This window comes from Hetaerina americana, unplaced genomic scaffold, assembly GCF_022747635.1.
Source record: "Hetaerina americana unplaced genomic scaffold, ioHetAmer1.1.p SCAF_11, whole genome shotgun sequence".
Classification (NCBI taxonomy): domain Eukaryota; kingdom Metazoa; phylum Arthropoda; class Insecta; order Odonata; family Calopterygidae; genus Hetaerina; species Hetaerina americana.
This window is the reverse complement of record NW_027286181.1, coordinates 17444536-17464579: the sequence shown is the minus strand read 5'-3', so window position 1 is coordinate 17464579 and position 20044 is coordinate 17444536. Positions and strand designations below refer to the sequence as shown.

Genomic DNA, 20044 nt, shown 5'->3' with positions numbered 1-20044 from the left:
GGTTCAAAACAAAATCATCTGCGGATGAAAATTTGCCTTTCCTGGAAGATTTAATACCAGGAATGTGAAGCTTCTTCGTGGAAAGATTCTTTTCTTGCTGACACATTTGAAGCGATCACTTAAATAGTGTCCAGGTACCAAAAGTACGAACTATGTGCAGGTCAATAAACAATTCCCACGAATCCGCGCATTGCTGAGAAAATTTTGCTGAAGAATTTAAATCTTGGATTCGGTAGAAAAATTGTCATGTAAATACACTTCGGGAAGGAATATCCTAAGGTTTACTCAGACCATTCCTTATCTTTTTACCTACTACAAAATTATATAATTAGGCTTCTCAAGTTCAACGTTTGAAAATAGTATTGCCTTAAAGCTATATATATGGTAGTTGGTGTCTCTAATTTTATTTTTCTCATAGGGCTCATAAGGTCAAAAGTTCATAAGATGCGAAATATAAAAATATTTCATGAAGGAATATATATTATAAATAAAAGTATGCATATTGTCCCCGACATATGAATTTTTATCTTCAATTTCATGAATAACTGTACAGGAAACAAATTACAATACTTTCAATAAGTATTCAATCATAGATATATATATATTATTTTGAGATCCATGCGAGAAACGCATGGATTAGAATAATAACATTTACATCATGTTATTTGATGGTACAAAAAATAACAACTGGAGCATTTCTACTCTTATATGATCACTCAGTAAAAGTTAAAAAGACAGACATTTTTTTGTTGGAGAAAATGAAATTATTTAGGGCAATGCTCCTCAAAAGGTCTTTAGGTAAATAAAACAAACAATAATTTGGTGAGGTGATTACCAATATGTACAATGTGACCCTTCCTCTATGGTGACGTGCATTTTATTATTATACCTTATCACATTTTGCGAATATTGGGCCATTCAAGGAAACCCGATTCGCCAAAAATCACTAAAAATCATAAAATATTCTCATTCATCATCTGTAATCGTAATATGTTTGGAAATTGCTTCCAAAAGAGAAATGAGAATTGAAATTTTACCTCAAAGTAACATTTCCACATGAAACACACGAGGAATGACGTGCACTCAATTCCTCAAACACGGGGAACGTATTTTTAAATCGTAACTGAAGCAGAATACCCGTTGCGAGTATTGCGATAAAAAAAACCTGTGTACATTAATTAAGAAATGGAAAGAGAGTTCGATTAAACACACCAAATCAAAAAACCATTCATACGCTACATGTACATAATAAATGCATCCACACATGCTTTAAACATGCGTATAATCTCAAATCGCCCCATTTCTTTGGCCTAAATACCGACGTTATTCGTCGTGAACGTACAATTATTCTGAGTAAAAATGTTACACCGTTTTCCACTAATGTTCTTTCTCAAATGAAAACCATGGAAAACAAAAACTTTTCAAAGAGTAACGAGGTTGTTGGCGATTTTCACGGGAGGCTATCTAAGCCGCTGAGAATTAAGCTTGATTAACTCAATAATCACAGCTGCATCCGGCAAATTCGTCTAAGCTGACGATTGCAAGAGAAAAATATCATCCATGTAGCTCAACCTTACATTTGGCAGGCTCCAAAGTAAAAAAAATCAGCCAACTCAAAGTACACATCCTGTCTTGTCTAAGCTGGTCTCAACATCTACAATAAGACGTAATCCATGTCCCTAAATATTTTGTAATATTGTATTAACTCGTTCACTCATTACCAACTTGGAACACTTTATCACAAACATGGGATTCGCTTCGAAGTATTTCTTTATACTTTGGTTTCATCTCACTGAAACTGTTCAAAACGTGGAATTAAGGAATTCATGTGTACTAAAACCATTGCGCTGATTATTTTGTTTCTGATCAAGTCTCCCATCAAGATCTAGGGCACGCAATCGAAATAATTACCACTGCACAACGAACGAACTAGACATCCTCTATCGTTAGGTCAAAAGTGCAGTCTTTGCTTTCCTTCCAATAGTATTTACAGTGCCACACTTATCAGGCGTTGAAATGCGACATGAAATATTTTAAGAAGGAAATTCAATCTTTTTGTGACCGAATGTCTTACGAAGGTGGGCCTTCCATAGTTAGGGCAGGTGAAAAGATCATTCGCATGACACATTTTCCGAAATACACTCGTGACGGATGATTTTTCTCCTGAAAAAATCACTTGCGGCGACGAAAAATACCCGAGCCCTTTATTAATCAACCCTCGCCGAACCCAGGGAATCACGTCGTCATGGAGACAACCGTTGGCCTATCCGCCGTCGCACCGGTCTTGTTGACCACGATGTGTGGAGAAGGCGAGGGCGAAGACGGAGGTGTCCCGGCGGCCTTCCGGGCCGCGCCGGGTGAGGTGGACGATGTTGAAGAAGCCGAAGAGCACTCTGGATCAACCCCGTGACCAGCGCCGACCAACGACCCCGCGACCGCGTGCTCTTGCGCCCCGAGGTCGGAGTGGTGCTGGTGGTGGTGGTGCTGGTGATGCTGGTGGTTGCCGTGGTGGCTCTGGTGCGGGTGCTGCTGAAGGTGGAGGTGCAGGAGGCCGTGGGGAGAAGAGGCCGGGGACGAGGCGGAGAACGGACTGCCACCTGAGTCAACGGAGATCTGAGAGGAGTACTGTAGGAGCGGGTGGGTGAGAGAAGGCGTCGGGGAGGCCGTCGGGGGCGACGTTCTGCTGCAGTTGGTACCGCCATGGATCGCCTGGCCGACCGGTTGCTGCATGTGGAGTTGGCCGATGTCGTCCGGACCATCCTGGCCCAGCTGCTGTTGCTGCTGCTGGTGGTGGTGGGAGAGGTGGTGGTGTGGATGGTGATGCGGCGTGTACAGCTGGTGCGACAGGGCCCGGTTCAGAGCCGCCAGCGTCCCGCCGAAACTGTGCTGGACCTCACCGGTGGCTTCCTCAGCGGCGCTAAGCGGGGAGGTCGACTGTTGTTGCGATTGCTGTGTCCCCAGTTGGTACTGTTGCTGCGGGGACTGCTGTTGGTGTTGCTGTTGGTGCTGGCTGGTACCGAGGACTTGTTGGTGGTTGTGATGATACTGGTGGTGGTAGGGACCAGTGTATGTTAGGGTGCCAGTCGCCAAGGACGAAGACGAAGTGCTCCCTAAGATGTTGGTGTGGTGCTGATGATTTTGTTGCTGAGGCTGCTGCTGGTGATAGGCGGGTGCAGTCGTCCGGCAGTCACGATAAGAGCTATCTAGAATGATATTTGAGTAAGTGGACGTTAATGACTCAAATGCAAAAAGAACAAAAGATCAAGTGACCTATCATTAAATAAAATAACGGTTAGATTTAACATGTCAATTTTCCCACGGACGATATGGGATCAGAATAACGTTGCCCCACCGTGCAAGAGGGAACACGTATTTTTATTTTTTTATTTCAAGTCATCCTGAATTGTTTTATCACCTCATCTAACCATTGCTATAGTCCATCTTATTACTTAAAGTTTCCATGGAATCCGTAGAGAAGTATTTCTAATTTATAAATCGTAGTGCATGTATGCATGTACCAGTAATCATCATGTGCCACAGTATTTGAATTATTTCAAAAGCGTATATTGCAACTAAAAATTAAGAAAAACTTAATTTTTGATTTCGCATTAAAAGCGTGGGATCATCCCCTGCCACATACCCCAGCGGTACCTTCCTTAATAGAACAATACCCAAATAGATAATAATAAAAAGAACAACACTAAAATCTTCAGAAACGCACACTTCGATCAGCAGCTCTTCATGAAAAAATCAGGTTCTAATGAACTCTATTAGACCTTAGAATAATCTCTCACCAAGAATGCAGTAAGTTACTTTAGTAACCCATACGTACACCTAAAAATGAATCCACCTATCGCCCTAATCTCTCTTAACTTCACTGATCGTTTGTGCCACATGGCACCACTTTTGCCTGTTATCATTGGGTGGAAATGTCACGCTGAGTATCTACGCATTTAATTGTTGCACAAAAGTTGAAAGGGAAAGTCGTAGACCTGACCTCCCACTCCATTCAAAACGACTGCAGGCCGGGGCATTTCTTATAATGAATGCGGTTTCCCTTGACAAGAGGATTTTATACCTTGTCCGTATTAAACAAAGAAGACTCGGGCAGCGTTTTAACAGCCACTCTTTCAATGTGCTTGCGTAATGTTGCCCTTAGGTTATGTGAAACTAGTTCGAATTTTACGATTTCGGCGTTGAGCTTGGCAGGGAGACAATGCATCCGTGTAGGATGGCGCGAGAGACACGAGCAAGCATCGGCCAATTCCCCTTATCTCTCTCGCTCTTCTGCATTTAGATTTTTTTTTCTTCTTGGGCCTTAGAAACAAACAAAATCGTTAAAAGCCCGTTTCCCATTGTAAAAGCTATTGAGAAAAAAGACTACCCACGTGGCCAGATAATGTTTCGTGCTACTAAGTACATGTTTTCTTCGAAAGCATTGGAGGGAGGAAATGCCGGTAAGTGAGGAAAAAGCGTGGATATATTGAGGGTCGCCTGCAATATGGAAATTCGAGTTGAACCCGAATAAAACGGAGTGTTAGTTTAGTACTTATGTACTAAAAATTGTAAAGATCATCAGAATAAAAACATCAAACAGTAATTAATGTAAGAAGCGTGAATCGAAAAAATGTACCTTTAATCAAAGGTCTCTAACAGACAAAATATCATTATCGTTCATGAAGCTTGTTTGGACAAGTCGGTGTTCTACATCTATATTGCGACGCCCGATGGCTTGCAGGGTAGTAGAGACATTATTTCACGTATTGCGTCAGGATTCACTTCGTGTAACGTCCCATTTTAACTTAACACATTATGTTAATTAATATTTCCACTCTATCCTTTGACAAAACTAATGGTTTTAACAGGTATATGCTTTTTTAAAGGTGGAACATAATGATTCTCCAAGCAGAATAATCAGAAAATCACCCTGCAGAAATATTTCTTAGAAGAGAAAATCGCTCTAAAAAATCCCAGCTGGGCACATCTAAAATGAAAAACTCAGCAGCAAATGTTATGAAGGTGTTGGAAAGATAGATTTAAGTTGGGTAAAACGGCATAGAATCAATGGAAGGGGTATGGAAAAACAACAGGCTGAAAAGAAAATGTTACCTTTACCTGGTACATTTTTAACCTACACTCTCATTTAGGGAGAGAGATATACTAAGCATGGGAAAATGACATAGGTAGCAGAATAAAAATATTTTTCACCCATATAATTTTCCTTAACAAAATATCATCCACTCCTTTCCCTACCCCCTCTATCGCTCCTCTCACTTCTCCACTCACTCCAAACAAAACAGGTCCATTTATGGGTATTGAGATCTAAATACTCGGTGTGGGAATGCAGGGATGGTTCCTATAAAGCCAATTAGATCAATGGAATTTCTAATTTCGCACTTGATCTTAAGAGGGTAGTGGAACTATTTCGAGGTTGTTAGAGAACATTAACTCTTCAATTGTGATATCTCACCTAAACAATCTGGTTTCAACTCCGGAATATTGTTTAGACAATCTTATCCGCCACATAATGCCCGTCGCAACTACGGTAGTTGGTATGCTCTTCAGGGCCCACCATTCCCGTCTCATGTTATTTTCATCCAGTGAATGTAGCATTGCATATTTTACCAGTTTGCTAATTTAAATACAAGCATCATAATGAAAATAAATTATTACTCAAAATAAAACAAATATTTTAGCAAATATTACTCGGTTGTACAACTGTTTTAAATTTTAAGGAGGCACTTCATCGCCCGGCCGGCTGCGAATCCTTCCAAATATTGACGTTGATAAATTTCCACTGCCCTTAGAAAATATTCTTTGGAAGAGACTTAATAGATGATTTCAAACGATAGAAACGGATGATCTTTATCTCTTGCTATCACCAGGCTGATATGAGTGCCTCCTTATTTCCTAGGGAGGAATTTCTCAGAATCGCTCTCGGTTCATACGTTCCTCGGTCAGTTGCCTCTTTGTCCTCTGTTCTATTAGTTCCAGTCTCAGTGGGGTAGTGCATTCCTCTCATCCCGCCCTTTCGAGAGACTTGGTGCGGGAATTATTTCTTTGCTGTCGTTGGCTAGTGGCACTTGAAATTTTTAGAACCCTTAGAAGCGGAATATGTTAATACATCACGGGCTCTTAAACCGCATGCTGAATATCATAATAACTCATTCTTAAGCTGTTCACGCTTTTTTCCAACTCCCTTTAATACCTTCCAAAAAGTCTATTCTTTTCCCCGGCCTCTAACTCATTTTCCCAGTATTCTATTCTGCTTATTTATCAGCGTCTTCTGCTTCTCAGTATCCCCTGGATCCCACTTGTCCCGCCTCCTCCACGTTTCTCCCACAAGCTCTTTCACTAGTTATCATTTGTTTTGCTTTCCTTAAATTTTATTCGAGGAAAAGGAGGCAAGAGATTCTTTAGGTAGCACCTATCGAGGAATCAATTCTCACATATACAAAAACAAGAACGTGTGAACATATATATACATATCTACGAGTGGTTCGTAAGTGGGTATTATCCACAGTGAGGGATCAATTTCCCGGGGAAAGACCACAACACGAATGCCCGTATTCATATCTTCGCCACTTCGTATTAAGAACCAGCGAACGAAAATTGAGCCGTGGTAGTTGTTTTTCTCCGGTTTAATCCCCAGCTGATTTCATCTAGGACCGTTGAATTAATGAACTTGTGAAAAGCCACTCGTATCTATGGATGTTATTCGAAATCGCGTGCTTCCGGCTAGAGAACACCGAAGAAGATATCCATTCCTACCCGCATCGTGAAAAGTTTTCACTGGTTTCTACTGGGATTGGAGCCGCTCTTAAATCGAAACTTCAAGACTGAATTTCTTCCATAATTTTAAAAGCAGTCATTTTAATGAGGACATTCAGCACATTTGATATAATACCAATTGACTCCATAAGGCATTACCATTCAAGATCAGCAATATAGGCTTCAGAACTAATAGATTTACTATGCTTATTAGAGAAAAATTGTAAAGAACAATTGCGACTTACATTAACTAGGAAATAATAAGAACCATCAGCACATGCACTGGTATTTGTAGGTATGGATGCATACGAGTATGTATGAATAACTTCGTATAAATAGAGGTCTATGGATATGTAAGTATCTTGTATTATGCTGATGTGCACTAAACGCGGGTTACCGAACACCCCCTGCCAAACGTACCCGTGGCGTCTAGTAGGGCATTGAGGAGATGCAGAGTATGTCCTCAGGGTTTTCGTTCAATTGATGTAGTAGAACAATTAATTAACAGACAAAATCAGCCACGTAAAAATCTATTATTACATTTAAATCAATTATAAGGGTTGTGCACTGAAGCTCTTAGTCACTTTCTCCAATATAATAGTCAGTTGAAGGGGAGCCGGACAGCCACAGTATTTCACAGTTATTGCTGAATACTTTATGAGGAAATTAGGAGAAGAATTACATTAGCGAAAGAGGCATTTGCGAGAAGAGAAGAGAGCATTGATGATGATGGTACACCATGAGCAAAAGTATGAAAAAATGATTGGAGAAGACTTGAATACAGATTTTGGTGCTTTATTTACAGGTATATGTATGCATATGAGACCTGGTCTTCATGGCAGGAGGATGAGCACCGATTGATGACTTCTGAGATGTGGGAGCGGCGAAGAATGGAAAAAGAAGTTGGAGAGAAAGGAAGAAAAACTGAAATTTGTTGTATCAGGCGTAACTTTATGGAATTTACACAACATACTGAAATGAAAGAAGTAACTTTATAATTCCACACGAACTTCATTAAAACAAAACCTAGGTTTCGACGTTGAACTTAGTCGTCATCAGGATGATGACGACGACGTCCGACGTCGAAATCATCAGGTGATGATGATGACGTCCAACGTCGAAACCTAAGTTGTGTCAAAATGAAGTTCGTGTGGAATTACGAAGTTATTTTACTGGTTTCAATAGGAAGATAAATGCTAGTTCTGAAACAAGGTGGGCGAAGCCAGAATGTTGATGGAAAAAATATAAAAAAAGGCAAAAGAGAGTTGATTGGTGGAAATAATGAATGGTGATGAGAGATATTGAAGGCTGTGGTAGAATAAAACAGTTTCTGGCGTCACTGGGTGGAAATTCTTCATACTGAAATTAAATTTAAAACACTTCGCTTTTCCACATAAAAAACTTCTATTTCCGACCTAGGTTTCGCTATGGTAGAAGGTTGTGCGGAGCCGAGGAAGGAAGAGGTACAGCAGGAATGCACGCAGATGTCACAAATAAATCAAGAAATAATATGCATAGTACAAAGAACGATGAAGCTCTCGCAAAATACTTAGAAATAAAATGATAATTGATTAAGTAGAGCACCTTGAATGAAATTAACAAAAAGGAATGAAAGTCAACTACATCCTTATTTTCAAGTGGACCATAGGGTTATTTATCACATTAGTGAGATCAGAGCTTCATTAAATAACAGTGTGCAAGTTTTTCAAGCCGAAATAAAGCATTTAGGACACAACAGCTAAGATGTTCCAGACAGGGTGCATGATCGTATCAGCCGCTTTGTAATGGATGAATTAAGATCTGAATGAGGCAAATATATTTATATTAACAGCTTGACTCTCCACCATTACTATCTCCGTAAGTAATTCATCCTTACCTGTGCTCTCCAGTTTGATCTGCGCCGGCGACAAGGACGGAACCTGCGCCCCGGAGGTGGCACTATTGCTCCCGGCTACAGGCGTTGCCGACCCAGCCGACGAGTCGTTCGACTTTGACACAGAGTTCTTGGGCTTCCTCTTCCGAGTCTGTGCAAGAAAGACAAAACAATCAAGTAAAACACAGTACTTATTACCGGGAAGGGTTCATTTCCGGGTGTCAGAAAAAAGACCATCGTGGTACGAGCAACTACAGCAAAAAAATCTGAAAATACTGATTTCTCCACTTCTCTCGGTCAAGGAAGGTAGAAGACTATAGCTGTGGGACACAGAATTCAATTTTTTTAATGTCCCAGGTAAGATAAGAATTCAATTTTTTTGATGTCCCAGGTAAGATAAGAGTAGGTTTGAATGTACTAATATTTTTCGCGGATACAAAATTTTTGCACGGTAAAGAATACATTTTAAGTCTTAAATTGACTGATTTTCGTCCCAAAATATATCAGTATGCACAGCACATGTTGAAAGCACGCATGAGCATCAAGTTTTAATCCTAGATTAATCCACAGCAATTAATTAAATGCCGATAATTTCCTGATCATTGATCGAATTTAACTAACAAAAAATAAAATGACCAATAGTGAAATTGTCAAATTAACAATTATGAAAATATTCATCAAATCAACCAACTAAAAATTACAACTGGTTACTATTATTAACTATAGTTGTATTAGTAGTATTAACTGATTGTGTACCGTTTGAGGTAAGTTTTGGATGGACACAGAATAAACATCACTTCATTCCTTAGCTTCGTCTAACAAGACACAACCTGACACCACAAATTACGTTTAACTCTTTTCCAATTCCTCATCAATTCACCCCCTCTTGTTTCTCTCCAACATGTCTATCCTATCCCTCCCTTCCCAACGTCATCCCTCTACCGCAGTCTTCGTCAGTCCACCGCCAATCAAAATACTCAGCATCAACTTTTCCGGCCTCATTTTGATTTCTTCTCACCATTCTCTCTCCTCCCCCACCATGCATAGAGAACTAGTTCGTTTGTTTTCCCTTCTCTTTTCCCTAATTCTCCACACCCACTCTACAAAAGCCTCCAAATATTCGCCTATCATTTTGTAACAAAGACAAAGTTTCCATTGAACATAAAACCGCGCTTCTTGTCAAGGTATTAATAATCCTTTTCTTGGTATCCTTATTATGAATACTTTAAAATAATAATGAATGATCAGATTAACATTGTTAATGTAGTGAATGATAATCAATAAATGTTTGGTGCAACCGGACTTGAGTTCTACACGTATCACTCATTGAAGAAAATAACTTCAGACGAAAAAGAATGCGCTTCTCTTTCCACTGTGCGACATTTCTAAAACCTTTCAATATTTCTTGTTTTTCTTCTGCCAAGTTCGAGATACAACCTCGAGTAACTTTGCATAACATACCATTATATTTTACTTGGTTCAGTTATTTTGAGCTTGCTAATGCTTGTGGCCGTTGTGAATCTGATAGGTCGCTGCTACCTGAGGTACACCATACGCTGTGTTCATTATTGTAATTGCCCTGCGATGAACGGTCTTGAAATACACCCGAGATCATTACCATATATATACTAAACAGAACAGCCCCCAGTTTTTAACGCATTTTCCCGATCCCAATCTACTCACTATTTCAACGGCTGGGCTATTTGTGGAAGACGCTACGTGACCCATTCTGCATACGAGGGAAGCTTCCCATCGTCAATCGTTTCACGTGTGACAAATCATCGAGACTCATGAATTTCGAAATTTCGCCCCGATACACTCGGCGAGGCATCCGCTGCCCTCACCCCCTCCCGTTACGGCCTACACCTCCCCATGAATAACTGGATACTTTTTTTTCATTCGAATAATTTCCTCACCATTCTTTGGATAAAATGCTGATCCTGAAGTACTTATCACGTTGTTTGAGAGTCGCATTTATCAACGACGCACAATTTTTTACCCCTAGTTGAGAGGTAAAAAAAATAGAAAGGTACTATCACCCAAGTTGCGGGGTTTAATTTGCCCTGGACCTTACTCTGTTAACCGTAAGATCTTTCTTTTCCCTTGAGAATCCCTTCCCGACTCACAGCTGATACTTGTACCACGTCGCGGCCGCGCCCGAGATGTCGTCGCCTCCCGCTGAATGGGCGAATTCCTCGAGTCCTGACACGCCGCTAAACCCCCCCAGCAAACACACATTATTACGCGCGGTGTAACTAGGGCAACACCCCGTGGCATTGCTCCCGTCTCCGTTTTCCTTCGACCACCCAGTCTCTCCCCCTCTGCATACTTGACACACACACACTCGCACTGTCGCTCTTTGCCTAGTCACAGCTAGCATTCAATCTCAAACAGAAGAGAGCCGACGGAAGGAGAAAACGAGGCGGAAGACGTAGTCTGAAAATGACCTCAGTCAATCTAAAATCAAATTAAAAACAAGCATTTGCCCAAAAACATTTGTCGCGGATGAGTACGAAGCGGACTAAGTGTCCCTGCTCCCTCATAACTTATGCATTATATTTCTCCGTCAAATCAGTCGAAATTGGGAATATTTTATTCCATGATTTAATTTGCCATCAACACGATTGCGCAAACTTCCGATTCGGAGTGGTCACGGAGCCTAGTTGTGAATTCGGAATTTTTTATTTAAAAAAATACCAGATTCCACCCAGCCTCCGTCTTACCACATTTCACAGCTCATCTTCTTATTCAATCTCATTGCATTAATAATATCACCGGGATGTTTAAAATTTCTAATTCCAATCTTATCGTCGAAATTGAATGCATTCCTTCCATAATTTATTCTTACAGAAATGAATTTCCAGCCCATTTGCTTCATTTTTTAAAATTATTTATCTTATTTATTTAACCATGAAACACGCCAAGATCATGTACTTGTGTGAGTTTATCCGTTTAGAATATAATTTAGCAATTTTCTTTGCAAAATATTTTTAATGTTCCTACAAGGCTCTTCGCAAGTTATATCGCCGATTGCGACCCAAGAGATTTGTACCATTTATCACAGTTTAAGTATTGCGTGTGAGTTTTGTGAGGAGCATAGTGGATCCCACGGCAGGATTGAAAATAAATGTGGCAATCTTTTAGTTAGTTCATGACATTTTTTCGTAAAACGAGCAATTTTTATCTTCACCTTGTTCAAAGACGAAATTAGGTCCTTCGGAGCAGGGTTTCGAATGCTATGCGCGCATGCAAAGTGGAGCCTAACCAATGGGAAGAAAAACATCTTCAATTTTTCACTTTAACATGTTCCCCAATGCTCACCTAATGTACAAGATGTTACGACAAACCTAGTGAAAACATTGATCCAGAGCGTATTTTTATACGGCTCAGAGACTCGGTCGTTGAGGAAAGAGGATTAGCGTACATTTGTGGATTTAGATATGTAGGCGTGGAGAGAAGTATGCTAAAGAAAAAAAATGAAAGCTTAAAAATTGAATTGGACAGAATGGAAAACAAATTAAAGTAGTGTTGGGCATTGTGGGGGAGGTGAGTATGTTGTAGGGATAAATTCGAAGGATATAAGGAAACTGGATCCAAGCGATTTTGAGTAAGTAATGGGATGCTGAAGACGGTTATAAGGAAGGGATAATGCCGGGAAAACGAGGTTAAATGGAGGAAATGAAATTGTATTTTGGATGAAATTAAGGGAGGTATAAATTATCCAGGGTTTAAGGGCGAATCATTGAAATATTTTAGCATGGAGTTGAATTCTTCTCGAGGTCTTCAGTGGAGGAAGATATTTCATTTTCCAACTAGGCATCGAAATATCTTACCGAGCGGAGAACCTTAGAAGAGTTTGCCAACAGTATCAGACGGGAACGGACCAAGCCTCCTAGTTAGCGAGGGAATTAAGAATATTTTGTAGACCAGGGCTTGGAATCACCGCTGTCTGCATCACTTGGGTCCATCGAAAACTTATCCTAACGCGGTAGACTACTTCTAATACTTAACACCCCACTAGTTAAAGGTGACATCGACCCGGGAACTCGACACAGCGACTCACCTGGATGCTATCCTTCTTCATGGCCAGGGGCCGGTTGACGCCGTGGAGCTTGTAGTATAGACCGCAGGCGTTGCACACGGGCTCCCCATGTGTGTTCCTCCGCCACAGTGAGGTTGTGGCAGTGCGGCAGTTGGAGCAAGTGAGGCCAGTTCGGCGAGAGGCGGCCTGCGGGCAGGGAGCAAACGGTTAAGCGGCGTCGGACGCGTACGGGGAGAGTGGGAGAAGTGGAGACCTCGAGCACTCATACGCGACAGGAAAATATGTACAGGAGATATCTCTATTTTTTTAATCAAACGCCCTTGTCCAGTGATGGCCCATGTCAATCGCACTTGATATTTATTATTAAAAAAGTATCTTTCAAATTCTAATGATTTGATTTAAATATATTGACAAAGGAAAACATATTTTACTAGTGGATATTGAAGGAGGAAACGGCGTTGTTCTGAAACCTCGGAATTACGAAAGGAGGAAATCAATTGTCGAAGCCAGTAGTATGTGGAGATTAGCTGTAACGGATAGGAAATCGCTACGGAAAAAGATCATTGGCGAGGCCAGAAAGGAGGAGGACCTCAAGAAATTGGCTTCGCGTTGGAAATGAAGGCTTCCACAAATCGTTTTTACAACATAACTTACGGTGGAAAAAAATGCTAAAATCATATTTTTGAAATAGCGTGCATAGATGGAATGAAAGGGTAACAAAGTTATTTCTATCACTGGTCATTTGAAAAGAGACGAATAGAATCGTTCAACAAGAAATTGGGGTAATTTACAAAATTCTCCGACAATGCTGGCCGTGATTCCTTATCGTGTGCTCAGACGTTAACAATTTGTACTTAATATTATGCTTACTTATTAATCACTTCAGACTTATCAACACAACAAATTTTCTCCTACCGACCGAAATTTCCTCGTTAGATCCTCGTAATCGAAAAAAAGTAAGATAAAGTTTCTTATTGATGAAGGTTAAACTTCGAAAAAATTAAAGATTGAATAAAAAACTGCGCGGCCAGCGTGCTTCTTTAAGTGCAATGATCTTTCTTCCATCGCCACTTCTTCGATGGGAAGTATCAAAGACATCCCCTGGAACACACCAAGACCAGTGGGGCCTAATTTTCAGCTTGATACAACCTCATTGATTAACTTAGAGCCAGGGAATAGTAAGATTATCTATCATACACATAGTACTTCCTTTGCCTACTGCAGGCCGTCCAACTAGGAACTCGGAGGGACACGGGAACACGAATCTTTAGAACGCCCATGAATTTTTTCAGCGCATTATTAACATCAAACTTGCGTGACGTATTTAATTCTTTCATAGGAAAACCAGCTGTGGGAAGCATTTTAATGAGCGGAAAAAATGGGACATAATGGTTTGATAATCTTAACGATTAACAACTGGGCAATCACTCGCTGAGCGGCAACAAAGAACGGGTCACCAGTCCCGGAAATTCGGGATGAGTGACTGACAACAATAAATTTAAAATAATTGGAAGAAGATAGCTTACTGACAGCCGTAACTCCGGGTTTAAATTATCTCGAAGAGAAATTTTAACGACAGAAATCAAACTGTGGCAGGGAGCAATTCAAATTAACAAATATTTCAAATCAACTTCCATTTTTCATTATTATTTTAAAAAAAATAGCTTTATACAACAAGAAAAATGATTTCAAGGTCTATAAAAATGACTTTTTCTGTGCTCCAATAAGATAAATAACTGATAAACATATATCTACACATAAACAAATAGGTAGGCATTCATAATATGTCTAAGAAAATACTACAGAAAAGCATGAGCGAAAAGTGTACGAAGCGAGAAAAGAGTTGCTACATTTTGCGACATTCACTGAGAGTAAATACAAACTATGTATGCATGCAACTAACTAAAGATACTGCCGAATTTGAAGCCATATAGTAATCACGAAATATTAACCTCAAAGTCCCATTCTTTCCGAGGGGATTCAGAGCACCGTGCAAATCAGTATAAGCATCTTTCAAACAACTATTATAATTGATTTAACAACACATTAGTCAAAAGTTTAAGTGCAAATTATATTTTTTTTGGCATATTAAGACAATGAGCCAGATTTAGTGCATACCTACTACATAAGTAAGTATAAATAAGATGAAAAAAATTATTATATGATATAAAAGGGGTGTCTGGAAATAAAACTTTTAAGTGAAGCGAATTCATGCATCCTTTGAAGGAAAAAATCCAAGACGTCTTTTGAAACTCTAACAATTGCAGTGTTCACACGAACTGAATGGCGATCAAACTTGTTAAATACGAACCGGGGACCACGAGGTTAATATTATGTGGTATTCATTAAAAATTTATTTAAAAACAGGGTTAGTGCGTGAACAACTCAAAAAGGTCGTTATCGACTTCAGTGAAAATTTTGAACAAATAAAATCCCAATACCAGGACAAATCCAAAGAATGAAACCCAAAAAATATATATATGTATATATTCAGTATGACACCGAATTATGGCAGCAAAAGATATTCAGCCCAAACAAGAAATTTTTTTTGAGAGGTTTCTTCAACGGTTGAGAAAAAAACACCGAAGATATAAAGACATTTCAAAGTGAAGAAGATTTTTTTAAAGAAAAAAATAGCCAAAACCAAGAAGATAAGAGATTAAGAGAGATTAGACTTAAAAGTTAGGGGGGGGGGGTGAGAACATTCCATCATCACACGCAAAGCGATAATTGGCAAATAACACATCTATCTCAAAGAGTCATTGAACCACAGATTATCTGCAGTGATTGATTGCATGGTTAAAGAAATTTGCGTAATCAAGATCCAAAAATTTAGCCAAGAGCTACTTTCACTGAATACTAGTTTAGTGTGACTGCATTTGTTAGCTAAATGGGGTGTCGTTTTAAAGTGCACGATCAGGAATGAGAGGAATTTAAGGGCATAGGGTATGAATATGGAAATGAAATGAATACAGAACCCCGTGGAAAATTATTCTCCCATTCATACAAAACCCCGAAAGTTATCCCGCCCAACCGTCTTCATCCCTTCACTGACCCACGGAAATAAAAGCTCCACCTTATGCGAATAATTCCAACCCGTGAACAATGATATAAAGTGATTTTATTAACAAGGCAACCATTAATTTTAAGCAAGCAAACCGTTGCTACGGAAACAATTTTTTAGACACTTTGATCATTCCATTATTACGTTCTCTCAAGTATCTACCATAGTAATGTATGAGTTAACTTTTTACCGCGAGATAAACGATGGGACTTAAATAATCCTGAGATCGTGCACTGAGGGGGTGCCTCCAGGCGAGACCCACAAACAAAGAGAATAATGTAAAAATATAATATTTTCCAAAATACATTATCCGTCTCAAAGGTTCGCGAATATTACATTGAACTCAGAGGAAGCCCAAGACAGTCCTCTCGATTTTTCACACAAGTATTCGTTTCCGATAAATTGAATACTTATGAAGAAGCGCGCAGTTTACAATTTAATGCAAAATATATGCAATCATATTTGGAAAACACCCAGATTTTCACAGCACCCCATCACCTCGAGCCCTAAATTATGGCAGAAAATAAAAACTACTGCAACCAGCAACAATGTGAGATGATGCAATGAGAATTGGGAAGGGTTAAGAGGTTGAAGGAAGTAGGTCAACATACACAGCAACTGCGCGACATCAGGAGGAGCCCTTGGGTGTATTTTAATATTGAGCAAGCCATCATTTAATCTTTTTCCATCAGGAATTGAAACGTTCATATTTGGGAAAATATATCTAAACTGATTTATTTATTAAAACTCTGGAACGAATATTTTCTTAAGACATATTCCGATTAGCAAATGGTTAAACCAAATTTTGTGGAGATTAAAAATTGGCATTAATGAGGTTAGTTTTCTGCCAAATATATAATATTTGTTCAAAGGAAAATCCAAGAAAACACTTCAATTACCAATTATCTTGGGATGAATGAGCGCTTTCCTCTAGAATGTTAGAGGGGAGTGCATATATGTGTGTATAAGTATATATATATGAGTTTATATAAATGTCTGTATTAATATATACTTACATATATACACATGTGTGGGTATATTCATATATATAAACATATATACATGTATGTAAACATAAACATGCATGCATATTTTTTATAGATACATAAAAACTTTGATTAAAACACTTATACACACAAACGCAGAGAAAGAAAACTCGCAGATCTAGTTGACGTTTCGACGGCACGACCGTCATCACCAGAATTGACGGTCGTGTCGTCGAAACGACAGCAAGACTTAGTGTGTGCTTTCTCTGTGCTTTTGCGTATAAAAGTTTTAATCAAAGTTTGTATATATTCGTGCCCTCACTGAATAGCGTTAGCGTCTTTTTCGAAGATATATATATATACGTATATATATATATATATATATATATATATATATATATATATATATATATATATCTCTTGGCTAAAGAATCGGGGCGCTTGGCGACATATAAGACCCACGGATCTCAGGGTAAATTACATATCCTCGATAGCTCAAGTGGTTAAGAGCATCCGCCCGGCAAGTGGAAAGATCCGGTGTTCGAGTCCCGGTTGAGGAGATATTTTTACTCTTGTGATCCGTTCGATTCCGCCTTCCCCACCTCTATTGTGTTCGTCCTTTATACGTGTTCCTATCCCTTTTCCTTATATATGTTTCTGTATATATGAGTATATATGAGTATATATAGTATATATATATATATATATATATATATATATATATATATATATATATATATATATACATGCATGTATGTATATGTATATATAGTGTGTGCGTATGTGCTTCGTTCATCCCGGACTCAAATTAAGCTTTCAATAATTAAAACGAGAGGGCTTGCTCTAAAATAATACCACCCAAGCGGCACCTAGGTGTCGCGCCATACTGCAGCGGGTAAGCCAGGAGATTCCGACGGAGCGGGGAGTATGCAGGCGTGGATCACTACGAGGGTCAATGGGTTTTTTTTGGATGCGGGTGAAAACTGTTTTGATTGAGACTGTCCAAAAGATCACCTACCCCTCGACGGCTGGATTTTTCCTCTGAAGGACGATGAATCACCCCCTTAAAAAAGTAGTTCTGGTAGAAAGAGTCAGGCTCCACTGGAAAATAATAGAGGGAGCAGAGGGGGCTCGATTACTTGACTGCGCTCAATTTGGACAGATCAGTTTGGTTTACTCTCTAGCATCTTATCTTTAGAAACTTATCAATTAATACAGTTTTTATCAAGCTTCAGACCCAGCAATTCCTTCTCAGTCAGAACACGAAAAGAGACAACCAAGGGATTAAAAAAAAGTAAAGACTTTTTTCTTAGAAGATTTTAAATTAAAGAAAAGCTAAGAATGGATTTGAACACAAGATCTTGTGACGTTAATTACCTTTTCGATGAGAAATAAAAACATTAGAACGAAATGGCAACAAAGAAAGGTATATTTGCGAGATGGAACGGAGTTGAATTAATCATAATTAAAAAAATATCCCCTTGTTACAGTTCTCCAATGTTAACTTTTAAAAATGATGCTTATCATTCATAAAATGTAAATCTTTAATTTTTAAACCCAAGATACTTCCACGCAAGAACTAACAGACTACGTAGAAGAAAATTCCGGAATTGTGTAAAACACGACCAACTTATTGTCAAATGAATGAAACATCATTTTAGCAAAAGAAATTCTTATGTTCCAGGATCCCGCTGGCATCGGTAATAAATATTTTTTAAGCGCAAAAGTTGGCAGGAAAATAAATAATACCCAATCGCTTTCGAGAACTATAACCGAAAAACTGTATTTTGTTTTGACAACAAATCTAACGACTAAGAATCAGGGCTACAAAAAGTTTTGTGAATCATTTCAAAATTATTCGATAAGCAATTTCGTCTAAGCTGTAAGGCATCCCTTCCTAAGGTAACGTAATTAATAAATTAATACTGTAATATATTAATTAATTAGGGATTTAGGCACGGAGTTCGAAGGAGATCGAAAGGAATTGCTAGGTCCAAAATGCTTCCTCGGGGACCTGGAGACAGAATGACTGGTTAACTCCGCCTGGTCCCCACTTACCACCCGTCGAGGATGCTTAATCAGCGGCCTGTTCATGCCGTTCATCTTGTGGTAAAGTCCGCAGGCGTTGCAAAGGTAGTGGCCGGTACCGTCGCGACGCCACAGGGGCGTCGAAATGGCGCCGCAGTTGACACACTCTCTGCCCTCGGAGAAGTACTCCGTATTCACCACTGGTAGAGGGTGGTGTTAGTTGTCACATATTTAGCAATCCAATGGCGCAGTAACATGGCCACTATCGATTGCTCTTTCGGTCGATTGTTTATTATTGTAGTCGGCCGAAAGAAAATGGATTTTTTTTACAGTGGTGGAACCTTTATAATCTCTTAAGTCGGAGCAGTGAATCGGGCTCTCTTAAAGATGTATCTCTATGAGTTTCTGGGCGTCGGGAGAAAGAAATTTGGGCCACCAGACTGATGCCCAATTGAGAAACATTGTCTAGTTCCACCACAGCGAGGTTTTCCCAATAGATAGTTCATAGGTATTACTCTTTAAAAACACCATGCAAAACATTAACCTTTGCAGATATGCTTATATACACAAAAAGAATATTGAACAGTACAAAGAGAATCGAGCAGAATTAATAATTTAATACTTAAGAAATGATTCCAGCAATAATGTTTTTCCAGTGAAAAAGTGAATTCTTAAAATTTATAACCCTTTTGAGAGGTCAAAAACGGGCAGCAATAAGAAGGCAAAGTCATGGAGGCAACCATAAAATTAATTTAATTTTATTCTAGCATAGTTTAATACTGCTGGAACATGTTGTCAACAATGCATTCAAAATTTAACAGCATTTTTTGACATTAATGCAAATAAATCTTAATTTTTTTTTAAATATTAATCAGATTTGCATTTACAACATGGACATTTAAATATCAAACTCTTTCTCAATTAAGAATTGCGAAGTGTGGAAACCATGCCCTCTATATAGTATTTAATGGATGGGCTTGGAAATTATACAACTGGTCAATTGAAGCTACATTCTCTCACAGTTGTCAATGGAACATCTGTCGAATCAACAATGAACCCAATGTAAAAAATGATACGATTAAGTAGCTGAATCAGATGGATTACCCGGTATAAATTAATAGTTTTTGGTACTCATATCTTCCAATTAATTACTTAAAAGAACGATTATCGAAACATTTATGAAGACTGCAATCATTCAAAACCATAAAATCTATCAATGACATGATTTTAAAAAAAAATTACCCCATCACAAATGGCTGTTGATAGTGGAAATCTTTGCA

At 39.0% G+C, this 20044-nt stretch overlaps 1 protein-coding gene across 1 annotated transcript; it reads right to left on the bottom strand.

The window, feature by feature from the left end:
- Positions 1 to 513: 513 nt before the first annotated feature.
- LOC139700815 (GATA-binding factor A-like) lies at positions 514 to 18920 on the bottom strand. The gene is made up of 4 exons (XM_071599240.1): positions 18795 to 18920; positions 12708 to 12872; positions 8648 to 8795; positions 514 to 3203 (listed from the first exon to the last, which is right to left on the bottom strand). The coding sequence occupies exons 1-4, from the start codon at positions 18837 to 18839 to the stop codon at positions 2236 to 2238; spliced, it is 1326 nt and encodes a 441-aa protein (XP_071455341.1). The 5' UTR covers positions 18840 to 18920; the 3' UTR covers positions 514 to 2235.
- Positions 18921 to 20044: the final 1124 nt, after the last annotated feature.